This window comes from Nicotiana tabacum, chromosome 7, assembly GCF_000715075.1.
Source record: "Nicotiana tabacum cultivar K326 chromosome 7, ASM71507v2, whole genome shotgun sequence".
NCBI lineage: Eukaryota > Viridiplantae > Streptophyta > Magnoliopsida > Solanales > Solanaceae > Nicotiana > Nicotiana tabacum.
The window spans coordinates 41,684,290-41,699,635 of record NC_134086.1 but is presented as its reverse complement, the minus strand read 5'-3'; the positions used below and the strand labels follow the sequence as shown (position 1 = coordinate 41,699,635).

At 34.9% G+C, this 15,346-nt stretch overlaps 2 protein-coding genes across 8 annotated transcripts; both read left to right on the top strand.

Annotated features, from left to right (window-relative positions):
- Nucleotides 1–2,405: 2,405 nt before the first annotated feature.
- LOC107787540 (putative serine/threonine-protein kinase PBL10) lies at nt 2,406–5,714 on the top strand. 7 transcript variants are annotated; one of them, XM_075257152.1, is made up of 10 exons: nt 2,409–2,862; nt 2,946–3,181; nt 3,276–3,351; nt 3,790–3,921; nt 4,022–4,230; nt 4,472–4,598; nt 4,674–4,745; nt 4,843–5,026; nt 5,104–5,236; nt 5,325–5,714. In XM_075257152.1, exons 5-10 carry the CDS (start codon nt 4,027–4,029, stop codon nt 5,571–5,573), a joined length of 969 nt encoding a protein of 322 aa, XP_075113253.1. In that variant the 5' UTR covers nt 2,409–2,862; nt 2,946–3,181; nt 3,276–3,351; nt 3,790–3,921; nt 4,022–4,026; the 3' UTR covers nt 5,574–5,714. The 7 variants fall into 7 exon arrangements, with proteins under 7 accessions (XP_016464612.1, XP_016464611.1, XP_075113250.1 ...); XM_075257151.1 differs by having other exon boundaries at nt 3,779–3,921; XM_016609126.2 differs by having other exon boundaries at nt 2,406–2,609; nt 2,819–2,862; nt 2,946–3,921.
- A 2,855-nt stretch (nt 5,715–8,569) lies between these two features.
- LOC107787535 (GTP-binding protein OBGC, chloroplastic) lies at nt 8,570–14,085 on the top strand. Its single transcript, XM_075257148.1, has 7 exons — nt 8,570–9,788; nt 10,041–10,314; nt 11,072–11,360; nt 12,358–12,517; nt 12,886–12,994; nt 13,304–13,535; nt 13,646–14,085. The coding sequence occupies exons 1-6, from the start codon at nt 8,671–8,673 to the stop codon at nt 13,379–13,381; spliced, it is 2,028 nt and encodes a 675-aa protein (XP_075113249.1). The 5' UTR covers nt 8,570–8,670; the 3' UTR covers nt 13,382–13,535; nt 13,646–14,085.
- Nucleotides 14,086–15,346: the final 1,261 nt, after the last annotated feature.

Below are 15,346 nucleotides of genomic sequence, written 5' to 3'. Positions count from 1 at the left end.
AAGTACTTTTGAAAAAAAACACTTCTCAAAATAAGTTGATTTTTCCGGCTTGACCAAACAAGCTATTACTAACAAAACAGAGAAAGAGAAGGAAAAAGAATTTTACTGAGTACTTTGTTGAGTTTGATTCTAGTTCTTGTCTCATTTAATAATTTTCTTCCTGTTTTTTGCCAATTTTCGTTCTTACCTCATTCTCCAATTAAAATTTTAGAGTGTCTTTTCATATCTCCTGCATCGAGTAGTTTTCTTTCTAAGAAATTTATTTCCTTGGTCTTCACCATCATTGTTATTAGCTTCTCCTTCGTCAAATAATATGTGTGTATATATATATTGGCAATACATATGAGCCACAATGAGATAGTCTTCCCAAATGAAACTCGCGGAAAGACATGAACAATGAACATAGTGGCTTTTCAAATAATTTCTTCTAACCAAAACACCATAGCATAACAAAACAAAATATATTCCTATTTAGGATTGAAGTGTAGATCGTTGATGTTAAAACACCAAGATAAATATTTCTTTGACAGTAAAAGTAATAAATGGGACTAATTACATTCGACTGAATATACATTATGGTTTTTTATAAAAGTACCTTCAGCTTTTAAAACAACTCATATGTATAACCACAGATTCAGAGATACACATATCCCTACTAGCTGCAAAACACACTGACAGCAAATTGATAGCAACGCCCTCTTTTGAGATTTTTAATTTTCCAACATTACTCTCCTCTTTATGGCTACTTTCTTGACCAGAGACTTCTAACTTTTCTCCTCTTTATGGCAAGTTTTGGGGCCAATTGGTTTTGTACCCCTCTCCAAATATGTTTTTAGTTTTATATCTCTTTTCTCCCGGAGTTATTTATTTTACATAAAAGAGATTGGAAATCACACACAAAAACCATTTTCTTTTATTCAAATTGTAAAAAGCTATGTCCAACCATTTACTAACTATTTTCAGCAGGTTCAATTGAATGCATAATTATATACATCAAATTTAAATTATGAATCTGTATCTAACTAGAGTGTGTATACATCTCAGAGATAGATATAGCTATAGTTGATTAAACATTTTGTACATATGCATAGAAATGTTTATGTATATGGGCCCTTCGAAACCCACTAACCTAATTAAATCCTGAATCCTACAACTTCGATTCCTGTAAATTTATTGTTTACATATTTAAAAAAGATTGTGAATTGAAATAAGCTTGGTTTGATACAAATTCAAGATTTAAATTAATTGCATCACACCTACACCCATTTATACTTTTTGTCAATTGGGTGCAAAACTTAATGTAAATGTACAAGTTTTAAATTATTCAACCATATATAAAAAGTTCAAATTAATGAAACTTGGGAATGATTGCACATGCTGTCGACATAGCTAGTATATAAAATACGGGTTCGGCTGAACCCTATAACTTTTAGTTCGGACCTTATATATATGTTAAAAGATATACGTACTAAATATGTAAAAATATTAAATTTCAAATTCAGTAACTCAAATAGATTATAGATTTAGTGATTCAAATACATAAACTTAAAATTCTATACTTACATCCCACCCGTGGGCTTGATATTTGTTGGGAGGATTTCAACAAGCAAGACCATGTCTACTGTCTACCAATCCCTTTGTGTGTGTTGTACAATGTAGCTCCCTCCTCTTCCTCCCAAAGTAAAAGACAAAAACTCATAAGAATATAACAAAACTTATAAATGAGACAGAGCAAGACAAAAATGGACAGAGCTCAAGAATCTTCCATACAAGTACCTCTACACCCTTCTGATCTCCAGCCTTTGGGGGTAAAAAAAGGTAAATGCCATCAGCTTAACAAGAGGTACATATAGAGGCAACTTACACTGATAGTGTAAACATGACTTGGTATTCACTAAACATGACTTGGTATTAGCAAATTATACTGATAGTGTAAATATTTTGTAACGTCGCACAAAATTTAAATTCAATGTGCATTATGTTCCCTGGAATAATTTTCTTGAGCCAAGGGTCTATCGAAAACAACCTCTCTACCTTCCAAGGGGTCGTTTGGTTGGGAAACAAGTGATCCCATGATTAATTATCCCGGGATTAGTTATTCCGTCCTCCCACGGGGATAAAAAAAATACTACAATCCCGGGATAATTAGTTATCCCACAATTTTATTCCAAACAAATGTGGGATAACCTTATCTCAAATTTAATCCCGAAATTAATTATCCCTTATCCCTCTTACCAAACGAGCTCTAAGAATAGGAGTAAGGCTTGCGTAGGCACTATCCTTCCCAGACCCCACTTGTAACACTCTACTATAAGTTGTTGTTGTTGTATGTTTCCCTCGAACACTAAATTTATTCCAGCAGCAATTTCAATTTGTGTGTATGGATTTGGGCGTGGGGAATGTCTTATTTGCTCAGCTGTCATGATCTGTAATGATGTGATGTCTCATTCTACCAACAAAAATAATAAACAGACACTCTCTTCTTTCCAGGTCATACAAAGAAAAAGAAGGCAAAAAGGCTGATAGTGTGGATACAAGGAAAAGACTTGGATTGATTTTTTCACCTTTTCTTTTGATTCCCTTTCAATTATTTTGTCTGTCCAGTACAAGTAAGTAGTTTTTTCTTACTGTTCCTAACCTAGTAAAGACAAACTTTTTTACTATCAGTTACAGCTACCTCAGATTGGATGAAACCTTTTCTTGCTTATTTTCCTATTTTGAAAAGTTCCAAGACTTTACTAAAAGCACATTTTTATTGGTAATTTCATGTCAAATTTGAGGTTTGTAACTAACACCCTCATCAAGATTTTATCTTTAGGGAAGCTCGGTGCACTAAGCTCCCCGGAACCACAATGGTCTATTGTACGTAGTCTTACCTTGCATTCTGAAACTCATATTTTATCTTTAGGGCAACTTGATGCACAAAGTATCCCGTATTTATGCAGGATCTGCTGAAGGGCCATACTCCTAGGAGTGTGATGTAGACAGAGACACACCCGTAGTGGTTGGCTTGCTTCCACGACTCGAACCCCTAATCTATAGGTCACACAGATACAACTTTACCGCATTCAAATTTTTATCTAATTATAAGATATTCTTGCTGTGTGAGAAATCTTAGACACCTTTATGCCAATTATCTTTCTACACAAGGGAATCAAAAAGTACTTGTACAACTGACAAGGTATGTAATTTTAACTGAATTGGTGTAAAGAGAGGACAGAATCTGAGGAAAGCTATAAATAATAAGTCCTCTTTTTCTTATATTTACTTAGCAGCAGGCCAAGGAAAAAAGTGAAGAAAAAAACAAGAGATTCTTTGTTGGTTATAAAAAGAAGGGGTTCTTCAACTGTGGTGAGAGCTTCTTTTCTTGAATGACATATTGGCATGTGTAAATGCATGGACAAGAAAGTGGGGTACTCTGAGAAATTAGCCAATGAGTTGTCTGAATATAAAGGAAATTGGCAAGCATTGCTTCCTTACCATAGTTTCTGTTTCCCAAATGGATTCTTGAAATCAACTAATTAACATTTCTCAAAGATTTTGTCATGTCCTTCCTCAGCAATTATTTTTCTAGTACATAATTTCCAATCAAGAGGACCACCACTTTCATCTGATTTTTCATAATGGAGTTCAAGTTGGTACCTTTATATTCATCTTTATGAAAAAAAATTCAGCTTTTTCAGCAGTAATTTTGACTTGAAAATTTCTTCATTGATCCATATCAACACAAGTGTCAATTAATGTTCAAATAAGTTGGATGATTTTCTTGGATGGCAAGTTCATTTACAGCTATAGGAGGAGGAATTGGAGGGGCAGTTGTCCTCTTGGGAGTAATTTTCTTTTTATGCTTTTGCGCGTTTCGCAACTGGAAGAATTCAAATAAGAATTCAGACGGTGCTTCTTCAGATCCATCTGCAGTAGGTAATGTAGAAAAAAATCATCATTAGTTTACTATAGCAATGGAGATGAACTAATTTGCCCTGCTAACTCTACTTTCTGCTAAATGTACTGACTAAAATAGTTACAATGGAGCTGAAGAGGGGAGGCCCAAGCCCATCTTTTAAGCAGTTCAGAATGGAAGAGTTGGAGAAAGCCACAAGGAATTTTGATGAGAGCAATCTCATTGGTTGTGGGAGTTTTGGTCTAGTTTTCAAAGGATTGCTTTGTGATGGAACTGTTGTCGCTATAAAAAGGCGCTCGGGTACTCCTAAACAGGAGTTTAATGAAGAGGTATGTCTAGCTATTAAAGGAGCTGACTGTTTAATAGAACAGATAGAAAAGGGGGAGATAACACAATTTTGAACTTCATATTTCCTGTTTTTAACAAAAAGAGAAAGAAGTAGAGATTAGAACTTCAAGAAACATGCTTAATATCAAGTCAATACAAAAGTTGAAGCAATCTTGAAACCATCTATATAATTCAATTATATATCCAAGTATTGATCACTAAACTTTGCATTTCCAATAATAGGTGGCTCATTTATCACGAATTCAACACCGCAACCTGGTTAATCTTTTAGGCTACTGCCTCGACAGTGGGTACTCAATGCTGGTTTTTGAGTATTTGCCAAATGGAAGCATGTGTAATCACTTGTATGGTATGGGTTTATTGAGTAAAGAGCCTTTGACTATATTACTCATTACATGTTAAAGTTGATTGGTTCTCTTATCAGATACAGGAAAGGACTCTGCAACAAAGTTAGAATTCAAGCAAAGGTTATCTATTGCTATTGGAACAGCCAAAGGTATATCATTAAACTCGTTCGAGATAAATGTTCTGATTAAATCAAGAATGAGAAACAGAAACAAAGATGACTCTAAATTTGTTATTAACTGCAACAGGTTTAAGTCATTTACATGGCCAACGCCCTTCAATAATCCACGGGAACTTTAAAACAGCTAATGTTTTGGTTGATGAGGACTTCATTGCTAAAGTTGCAGACGCGGGGATTCTGAAGTTACTCGAGAAAATTGATGATGCAGGTCCTTCTGGACTGAGTTCTGTGAATGCTTTTAGAGATCCAGAGTAAATAGCAAGTTACCTTTTTGAAGTTCCAGAGTTTTTTAAGCACTTCTTTTGATTCGTTTCTGTTCCGTGTTTAGGATAAATCAAATTGGAATACTGTGTGAGACAAGTGATGTTTACAGCTTTGGAGTATTCCTATTAGAGCTCATAACTGGAAAGGAGGCTTCAGATATAGATGAATTTGGATCAAACCAAAGTATACTAGAATGGGTAAGTTAAAGAAGCAATTTTTCAACCTGTTAACAGAATGTACCATTGATCTTGCTTATACTGAATATTTATGTGAACTCGGCAAAAGGTTGAAAAACAGCTGAGTTCAGACCAATTAGTGGATAATAGGCTGTTGGGAAGCTTCACAGCGGAGGTAATGAGGGATTTGATCAAGCTAGCGTTGAGATGCATGAGTTTTCCAGGGCGATATAGGCCAACGATTGAAACAGTCGTGTTGGATCTTGAAAGGATTCTTGAGAAGGAGCAGATGCACACAACTGTTATGGGAGAAGGTACTTCAATAGTTACACTTGGGAGTCAATTGTTTACAAACTGAAGCAATGAGACATCTATTTAACTTGAAAGATTTTGGCCTGCAAGAAACAACAAGTAAATTTGAATGGCTTTGTCCCTCTCCTCTCCGAATTCACAGTCCTTCCGCCCAGCTAACTGTTTCACAATCGTCAATTCTCCCAAACTTCATATTTCTCCTAAAATATGAAATTTACTTCCTTTAAATAATGAGTATATTCTTGAGCAACTTTAGTCCTTTAAATTTATGAAAAAGCGATCACTTTTAATTGCTGTCAAATATTTAAAATTTAACTTCCTTTTGTTTGAAAATAATCACATACTTATTATACTTTCTTTGAGTCATAAAATAGAAGGCGAGGATGATGAATATTGATTATATACCACTAACTCAATTAAAGAAGAAACTGTAAAACACAACTCCTCAATCATTAGTTATTATCCAACTGTGGTTGTGTAAAAATATTTATGAAAATTATTGTTATTTATGCTACCTACTAACGACAAATAAGTAACAAAAAAGTTGCTTTTATCATGATTTTTAAAATTTATGAAGTAACATAAATCGAAAATGACTCTATTAGTCTTCTAGAAATTTTGAAATAACATGATTGGCTTACGATTCCGGAAGAAAATGGTAAGTGACAACATAAAGCCTAAAAAGACTAATATTGAGGTAATATTTTTCAATAGAAATAACTTAATTTATATAAAATATAATGAGTTGTAGTTCGTTAGAATATATTTTGTCTTCAACTATTCTGTCCTTATTGCTTTAAATTTTCTCTTAGCCGATTTAAAATTACTATACTATAAATGATTTTACTTTATTTTATATCCTAGGAGTTTTGTCTACTTAAAAATAATAGTTTAAAAAAGAATTGAATTGGATCTATTGCTATAGTTAATTTTAAAACGTAATCATATTTTCTTAATTCTAAAGGAAATAATGTTTTTTTTTTTTGCAAATTCTTAGTATTGGTTCATTCCGAAAAATATGCAATAAAAATTCTATTCTTAAAGAGTAAAAATTTGTCTGACATTTCACTTTGGATCTTTGTATTTGAAGAATCATTAGTGTTATTGACTATTGCTAATCACCTCTATCTCTTATAAAGTTTTGCTAGTTTTTGGTTCTAATTGTTTAGTATCATTTTTTAATATTATAAAAATGACAAATAACTAATATTATTTGAGTAGGAAAGTAATTCAATTATAATAGCATAGAAATCAGAAATTACCATTAAAAAATTCATCATTAATTAATATTGTGACGTTTAACTATTTATCTTTTAATTCATCATTAATTAATACCATGACTTGAAATAGTAATTGATTTATGATATATAGAAAATAACACATTCACAATTATGTAAGGTAAACTCTTAATTATTTAGATTTCGAATAATGTTAAAAAGATTCTAAGAGCCCTTAGTACTTTAAAAAGATTTGTTTTATTCAATTTGTAAGTTATACTTTTTTTTTTAATCCCAAATTGCTAAAATTAATGAACGGATGATTGATTGACTCTAAAAAATAAAAATATAGCATGGCATCACCAATTCATAGAGGCAGCACAAAACTTGTTTGAATGCCTCTTTTGGCCCAATAACTGATGAAAGACCAAATAGCAATAGGTACTGCCTACTTACGAAACGTAGCAGTGCCTGCATCAACAAATAAGTACTATTTTTGTCTCCAATTATTTGTACAAACAAATCAATTAAGCTAAAAAACTAATTATGACAACTTTTTTTTATCCGTCAATTTCTTTTTAATAGTTAGAACTTTTATATGGTTATTAACTCTTTATTTATTTATTTGAGGTATATTAGGACTTTAAATTTCAATAAGCTTACATAAATTATTTTCTTATTTAAGCTATGTAACATAGCTATAATATTTTGCATGCTAATTTTTCTAATATTTATGTTATAATTTTAAGAGAATATAATGAATTGACAATTCATGAACTACGAGATACAATGATACTCCTACTAATAATTATGAAGGTGTCCTTGATTAACCCAAATAAAATTTTAAAAAAAGAAGAAATTATAATTTTAAGATACTTTCATAGTTGTAGTCAAATTACAAAAAAGAATTTTAGGTTTGAGCAAATTTCATGTGCTCTAGGAAAGGAAACTTATTAATTGATTTTAAATGCTCGACATCAACAGAGAAAGTCCTCGACATCAAACCTATTGTGGCTATGCTGTGTATCTGATGTAGCAAGCGAAAACAGATAAAAAAACGAAGCCATCAGAGGTTCAATCTCGCGCCCTGCAGGCGGAAACAATGTGCCTCTGCCATTGGCACCTTCTACCATTTGCTATTCCGGGTGGCAACTATTATTCCGGGTGGCAACTCTTTTATTTATCATCGGACCTTTTTCCTTTTTCGTCTTGCTGCAATTTTTACGATATAATAGTCAAAGCTTTTAAAAATAATTTAATTTTAAGAATTAACAATATAAATAAGGAGCCAAAGGTTTATCGGACATATACACTACCATCTCCATACTATACTTGTAAAATTTTACTGGATTGTTGTTGTAATTAACAATATAAATAAGAGTTATAATCACATAATCAGAAAACAATTTATTGTTGTCTACTAAAAGTCTAAACTTTAAGGAAACAAGAATATAACCACACTCTTATCATACTTCAAATACAAATATCAAAAATGAAAGGAAAAAACTTAGTTCCTCCATTCAAATTTATGTGTTATTGTAATTTAATTGAGCACAAAGTTCAAGGACGTAAAAGAATATTTGAATTTTATACTCTTAAATTAAATATATGTATAACATATCAAAATATCTTTTTAAATTAAATGGCTTAAATTATTCATACAAGGGAGTGTCTTATTGGAATAAAAGTTTACTAAATATAGAAGCCACATTCTTTTACAAACTAAAAAAGAAAGTAAAACACTTAAATTGAACAGAATAAAATGCTAAAAAACAGTTAACACATATATCATATTAAAAACAAAGTTGTAGAAAACTTTTAATAACCTTTTCAGCAATTATCTGAAGAAAAATATAATATCAATTTCTTAAAAACACCCGCCCAAACGGATAATTTTTTTTTTTGAGCTCTTCGCCGTAGCCATCCATGGCTTTCTCTTTGTTCACTACAACTGCATCAACTTTCTCTCCTCACTGCCAAGCACGACCCAATACCAATCTCAGTCGCAATAGAACCAATCCAAAGCGCGTGTCTACAAACACAACCAGAAGAAGGCAAAATCCCAACCGCCGTCAGCTCAAATCCGGCGAGTTTAGGCCGCCTCCGCCAATTACCATCGCCGGCGGTGATACTGCCACCACCTACACTCGCCTACCCCCCAAAGATGATTTTGTTCTTCCACCCCTTCACAGTTCAGCTGAAATTACGCTATCTGAATCAACTATCTCCTCCACCCCAGCTAAGAATCTTCGCCAAAAAATAAAGGATTCGGTTGATGATGTTGACAATTCGGAGAATTTAAAGTTTGATTATGGGAAATTCGAGCTGTACGAGGTTAATGATGATGATTTTGAGGACGATTCTGATGAAGAAGATGATGTGGGTGGTGAAATGGAAGGTTCTAGAAGTGGGGTGTTTGAGGGTAGTGGGAAATTCGAGTTGTACGAGGTTAATGATGATTTTGAGGACGATTTTGATGAAAATGATGATGTGTATAGTGAAATGGTAGGTTTTGAGGGTGGTGATGTTTTTGAAGGGGAGGGGAGCGATATAAAGGAGAAAGAGAAAGGGGTTCCTGCAGTGATGAGGTGTTTCGATAGGGCGAAAATATTTGTAAAAGCAGGGGATGGAGGGAATGGGGTGGTGGCATTTAGGAGGGAGAAGTTTGTGCCTTTGGGTGGACCATCTGGTGGTGATGGAGGGAGGGGTGGGAATGTGTATGTGGAGGTAGACGGATCGATGAATTCGTTGTTGCCATTTAGGAAAAGTGTGCATCTTAAAGCTGGGAGAGGAGGGCATGGTCATGGAAAGAAACAATTCGGTGCAAAAGGTGAGGATGTGGTGGTGAAGGTGCCGCCTGGTACGGTTCTTAGGGAGGCTGGGGAGGTTGGAATTCAAGGGGATGTACTTTTCGAATTGTTGCATCCGGGACAGAGGGCGTTGCTGCTGCCCGGTGGAAGAGGTGGGAGAGGGAATGCCTCTTTTAAGACAGGGTCGAATAGGGTGCCCAAGATCGCAGAGAATGGTGAAGAAGGTGCAGAGATGTGAGTATCTTTAATGATAATCGTTTCTGTTCGTTAGACTTTGATTTTTTATTGCATCTTAAGGGTACATTCAGCATCTAACTGTAAAGCATATTAGAATGTAGTTTTCGTTTGGTGGATCTATTGGGCTCTCATCCTTAATTTTGAATGCTTTAATTTTGAAGGCCAAATAAGCTTGAGTAGAAATATATCTTGGTCACATTTCTTTCATATTTCATTTTGTATCTTGCAAGTAACAGTCCTATTGAGCAGGTGGTTAGAATTGGAGCTTAAGTTGGTCGCTGATGTTGGTATAGTAGGAGCTCCAAATGCAGGGAAGAGTACATTTCTCAGTGTTATAAGTGCTGCTCAGCCAGCTATTGCGAATTACCCCTTCACCACTTTGCTCCCAAATTTGGGTGTAGTTTCATTTGATTATGATGCTACTGTGGTCGTTGCTGATCTGCCTGGTCTACTTGAAGGGGCACACCGAGGTTTTGGTTTAGGCCATGAGTTTCTTCGGCACTCAGAAAGATGTTCAGTCCTGGTACAAGCTTTTCTAAAGTGTTCTTTCTTTGCATTAGTTAGTTGAATGCGTTCCAATTCTGCATAAATGGAACTATTAGTGATTTGTTGAATCAGATTGAGATGGCATATTACCATATTACTATACAGTTTGCATTTTGTAATTTGAATGCTTGCTATGTTATAGCTAATTCATTGATGAAACTTCACTTCTAGAGCTATTAATCTAGAAATATTTATTTGAAAAGGTTAAACATAATGCAAACTGTAACGGGCAGCTCGGTGCACGAAGCATCCCGCGTTCACGCAGGGTCTGGGGAAGGGCCGCACCTCAAAATACAGATTGCAAACTATATTTTGATTTATTTTGTTCTTTTCTTGTTTCGAGTTTGTATTAGTTTGGTGGTTTTTATAAAAAGAAAAAGAGTAGTGGTTCACATTTAGCTATCCCCTTCCTTTCTAAGGTCCCAACATGGAATCACTGCACAATGTCCTTGGTCCCGTTGACATGAGCGATGGACAAAAATGGATAGGTGTTTTTTGGGTAAAAGATGTCCTCCACAACCCCCCCTCCCCTCACCCCACAAAAAATATTTTTTTGTTGGTCATTTCATCTTTTAGTAGTTTCTGTGTACTCTGTGCATCCATATATTTCATCGTTTACTTAAAAGTTCCGATTATTTTGCACTGGTGTATGGCATTTCTTTACCTTTTTACTGATCATTCTGAGATTGAGCTAATATTTTTGACTAATTGATGGAATTTTTATTTGGAGAAAGGTGCATGTGGTTGATGGTTCATCTCCCCAACCGGAATATGAATATGAAGCTGTTCGTCTTGAATTGGAAATGTTTAGTCCTGAACTTGCTGAAAAACCTTTTTTAGTGGTTTACAACAAAATGGACCTTCCAGACGCATATGAGAATTGGAAGACATTCAGAGACAGTCTGAAATCTCGTGGAATTGAACCCTTTTGCATGAGTGCAGTGAAAAGAGAGGGTACACATGAAGTTATTTGTGCTGCTTATGAGCTTGTTCGAAGAAAAAGAGAAGCTGCTAAAGAAGAAGGTAAGCGTTTCTTAATTGTCATTTGCTTCTATGTTACCAGTGGCCATGATTATGCTAAAATGCCTTTTATGTTCAATTAATTTGTTTTGACAAGTGCAATTAAGTTGAACAAATGTCTGTTCTAGCTAAATAAATATTTCTATCAAAAATTTTGTCCTACGTTCGTTGTTGGGTTGTCCTAAAATGTTGTCATTTCATAATTAGCACATTTTAAATACACAGAAGTTTCAAGGGCCTCTACTTTTACCTTAATCCTCTATTCTACCTTTCTACAATGCAAAAGTAAAAAATGGCGCTCATGTTTCTCAAGAAATAATAAACAATTCATGTATTCACTATTCTCTTACTACTTGAGCTTGATGAAAAACTGGACTACCAAATTAGGACAGATGGAGTAACATAGATTAAAATTTGAATGACGTGCTTTTCTCTTCCTTTATTTTGTTTTGCAACCCGTGGTGGTGGTGGTGGTGGTGGTGGTGGTGGTGGTGGGGGGGGGGGGGGGGGGGAACTTGCATTGCGCCCTTGCTCTTTGCTGTTTGTTTTTGTCTTCTTTCTTCACCTTCCTTTTCTCTTAAAGGGAGTGACCAAGTTGTGTGTCAGTCATGAAGAATTGGTTCACAGCAGTTAGATTTGCTTGGAGTTGCTTCGTTCTTTGTGAATGTGACATATGAAATGAGAGTGCTTACTGACCCCCCTCCCCCGGGGGGGGGGGAGGCTAAACTCGTAATAGATTTTTTTTTAAAAACTAAATAAAACAAGAGTATTTATCAGAAAATAAAGAAAATTAGAGGGTAGATTTGACGATTCCTGGTGGAATAGTCGAGGTATGCCCAAAACTGGTGTGGACACCACATTAAAAAAAAGGATTTTCTACTATGTATTTTCAGCACAGAGTTTCATGTATTGTTGTTAAATGGATGTCAAATTTTTGTGTCTGTGGGGTGGGGGGTGGGGGGAGTAATGCTGATTGTAATGTTTTTAATTTCTTGTACAGTGAGAATGGACCCAGTAAACTTGAACTATGTTGCTGACATGGTGAAAAAGCAGCGAGCTGCTCCCATAAGTGAGTTTGAGATCACCCATGATAGTTCTTCCAAAACTTGGTATGTTCAAGGATCAGGCCTGCAACGTTTCGTCCAAATGACAAACTGGAGGTATGGTTCTTGTTGTTCCCTGATCCTGTCTTCTTTTACCTTCTCGTCATCGCCTTCTATCATGCGCCTTTCCCCTATTTTCTTTTGGATTAGCATCCCTATGGAAGCATGTTTCTGTTGTAGCATATTGGCCCTGAAGTCAATTAATTGGATTTTCTGTTGTAGCACATTATCAACTTGAATTGAACTTTTTCTAGTGGTCTCAGAGATTTTAAGTGTACAGAGATTTTAAATTGGCGGACTATAGAGATTCCTATAGCCCGCTTGCTTCAAGGAGCCTGTTTTAAATCAAGTTTTGTTGGATGTATTTGATCCTTATCAAAATTACATTGAGTTCCATTAAAAAGGAATCTTGTTCTTTGCGACAGATATATGGACTCAGATAGAAGATTTCAACATGTTCTGGAGGCATGTGGTGTGAATAAATCTCTGCTCAAGCTTGGCGTGAAAGAGGGTGACACCGTCATCGTTGGAGATGTATGTCTATGCTACTTTGCTTCCTTATTTCCAGCTAATCTTAGCCACTGGACTGCATAATTGCTTCTTTTCCCGTAATTTGCATTGTACTTATTTGCTAATAGCTTATTATTCTTTAACTTAAGTTCAACTATTCAAGGAATACAGGTACTACACATAGCTTTGTTTAGCATGTCATGATGAAAAACTCTTTGACATTTTCTGTAATATCCTCCCCTTGCTGAGTGAAGAAGAACTCCTCCTTAACCTATAATATGTATACAAGTGTCAGGGATTAATTTGACTGAGTTTTGCTTCATTCGTTGCCAGATGGAGTTAGTATGGCATGATTCTGATAATTCAGGCCCTACAAGTAGGAAGAAGTGGGCTGCCGGACCAAGTCAATAATCTCATTGTTGCTCTTTACTTGAGCCTTTCGAATATGCTGCTAATCGATAAATCGTACATAAGACTAAACATCCTTGATGTGGATTTCCAAGAACTTAAACAAGTTCTGCTGAAAATCATCATGTATTATACATCGGCACCGTGCACAAGACATGTAAGTACCATAATTTTGTTCAAGACGTTGCTTAAAATTGTTACCTTTGTTTGCTAACGTGAACTATGCAGTTGGGTTCATCATAAAACTTATACTTGCTTTCCGTGTAGGTTCATACTATCAAGTTGTGGATAATGTAATTGTGCTTCCAATTAGCAGAGCGTTTTCAATCAAAATACCTTATAGAGCTGCAAGAGGTAAGGGGCGGAAAATATGGTTTCACCCATCATCTTGGTCTGCCAGAATAATGCAGCCTCCTCTTTCTGGTGCAATGTACACTATCCTCATTAGTTAATTTATGATAGTGACGGTAGAGTTATGTGAAATCTTATATTTTTGTCTATTTAGAAACATGGTCCTGGTTAGTAAGGATTCATATAGTTGACCCTAACTTGTTTAGGGCTGAGCCATAGCTATTGTTGTTGTTACATCTTAAAGTTTCAAATGGCTATATGACTGAGGCATAGTTGTTGTTGTTGCTGTTGTATCTTGAAGTTTCAAATGACCATATAAATAAGTTGAAGAAATGCAATAGCACTTTCTCTTCTAATTTTGGCTCTTTCATGATTGCTGAAGGATTATGGATCGTATAAACAATCTTACATTATTATTCACCGCATAACAATCTTCATATTATAGTCTTGCATAGCTAGTCTGTGATCTAAACAATCCTTTTTTCTGGGTTCTACCCCGTTTTTGTGCTTTTTCACTATGTTCCCTGAGTTTTATAATTTGATGACTTTGGTTTACTAGACATCTGCTTTGGATCTCAATGGTGTAGAAATTGGAAAATACAAGTTGCTCTCTGTAGTCTGATATTTGACGAAATCTCAGAAGTTAGGCTGGTCTTTGGATCTAAGTTCATAGGAACCAATTTTGTTGTTTTCTTGATAAAATTGATCCACACAACTCTAAACCATGCCCATTTCCACTATAGCCCATCTCCACTTCATTAATATATACTACTCCTAGGCTTTATTCAACTGCATTTGCTTTTGAAGTTACTTCTCTATCTATATCTATTTTATTGAATACTGAAGAAATTCTTTTAATTTCCGCTGAGCTAAACCAATATGTTTGATATTTGTAGTAAACCAATGTCAGCATTTAATAGCTTATTTCAATTTCCATTTTGAAAAAGAAGAAAAAAGAATGAAGATTTTGTATTGGATTAGAGATCAACTTTCTCTTCACAACCATGGATGTAGTTGCAAGTTCACTCACTAGAATAGGCAAGAATTCGATCTCCCTCCTAACTTTGCTTCCCCTTTTCTCCCCCCCCCCCCCCCTTCCTCGGTCGAAAAATTCACTATGTTGCTAGATTATTTTCTTTATGTACGTATATTATATGTTGAATCCTCTTGACTTATATTTTGACTATCACTTATGGGGAAAGTAGCATCACAGCTTTATCGGACAAGACGGTCTCTCCAAGAGACTACACACCTAAAGCCTACATCTTCGAGAGGATATTGTGCCTAACACCTTATGAAACTAAGAAGACTACCCTATCAGGTATTAGAAAAAATAATACAAACATTAGCTTTGTGCATTATTAATTCCTTGTTTGGTACATTTTTTCAATCGGTGTATTACTAAAACTTGTATTAGTTATACAACCTATTTGGTATTATCCTATGTGTAATTAATACATAGCAAACCATGGTATTAGCAATGCAAGGATTTTAATATTTGCATAAGCATGGTAAAAAACACAATTGCCCCTCAAATCTCTCAAAGTGTACAAAGTTAAAGAATGTGGAGGGTATTTTTGTAAGCAACTAAATTTTTAAGAAATTATGCAATGCATT

What these genes read in the sequence shown, in the direction of transcription:
- LOC107787540 (XM_016609126.2), top strand. Translation starts at nt 3,771, where the DNA reads ATGGCAAGTTCATTTACAGCTATAGGAGGAGGAATTGGAGGGGCAGTT. An exon ending in AACAGGAGTTTAATGAAGAG is followed by an intron (nt 4,231 to 4,471) that starts GTATGTCTAGCT and finishes TTCCAATAATAG; the next exon opens with GTGGCTCATTTATCACGAAT. An exon ending in ACCAAAGTATACTAGAATGG is followed by an intron (nt 5,237 to 5,324) that starts GTAAGTTAAAGA and finishes ACTCGGCAAAAG; the next exon opens with GTTGAAAAACAGCTGAGTTC.
- LOC107787535 (XM_075257148.1), top strand. Translation starts at nt 8,671, where the DNA reads ATGGCTTTCTCTTTGTTCACTACAACTGCATCAACTTTCTCTCCTCAC. An exon ending in GGTGAAGAAGGTGCAGAGAT is followed by an intron (nt 9,789 to 10,040) that starts GTGAGTATCTTT and finishes CCTATTGAGCAG; the next exon opens with GTGGTTAGAATTGGAGCTTA. An exon ending in AGAAGCTGCTAAAGAAGAAG is followed by an intron (nt 11,361 to 12,357) that starts GTAAGCGTTTCT and finishes TTTCTTGTACAG; the next exon opens with TGAGAATGGACCCAGTAAAC.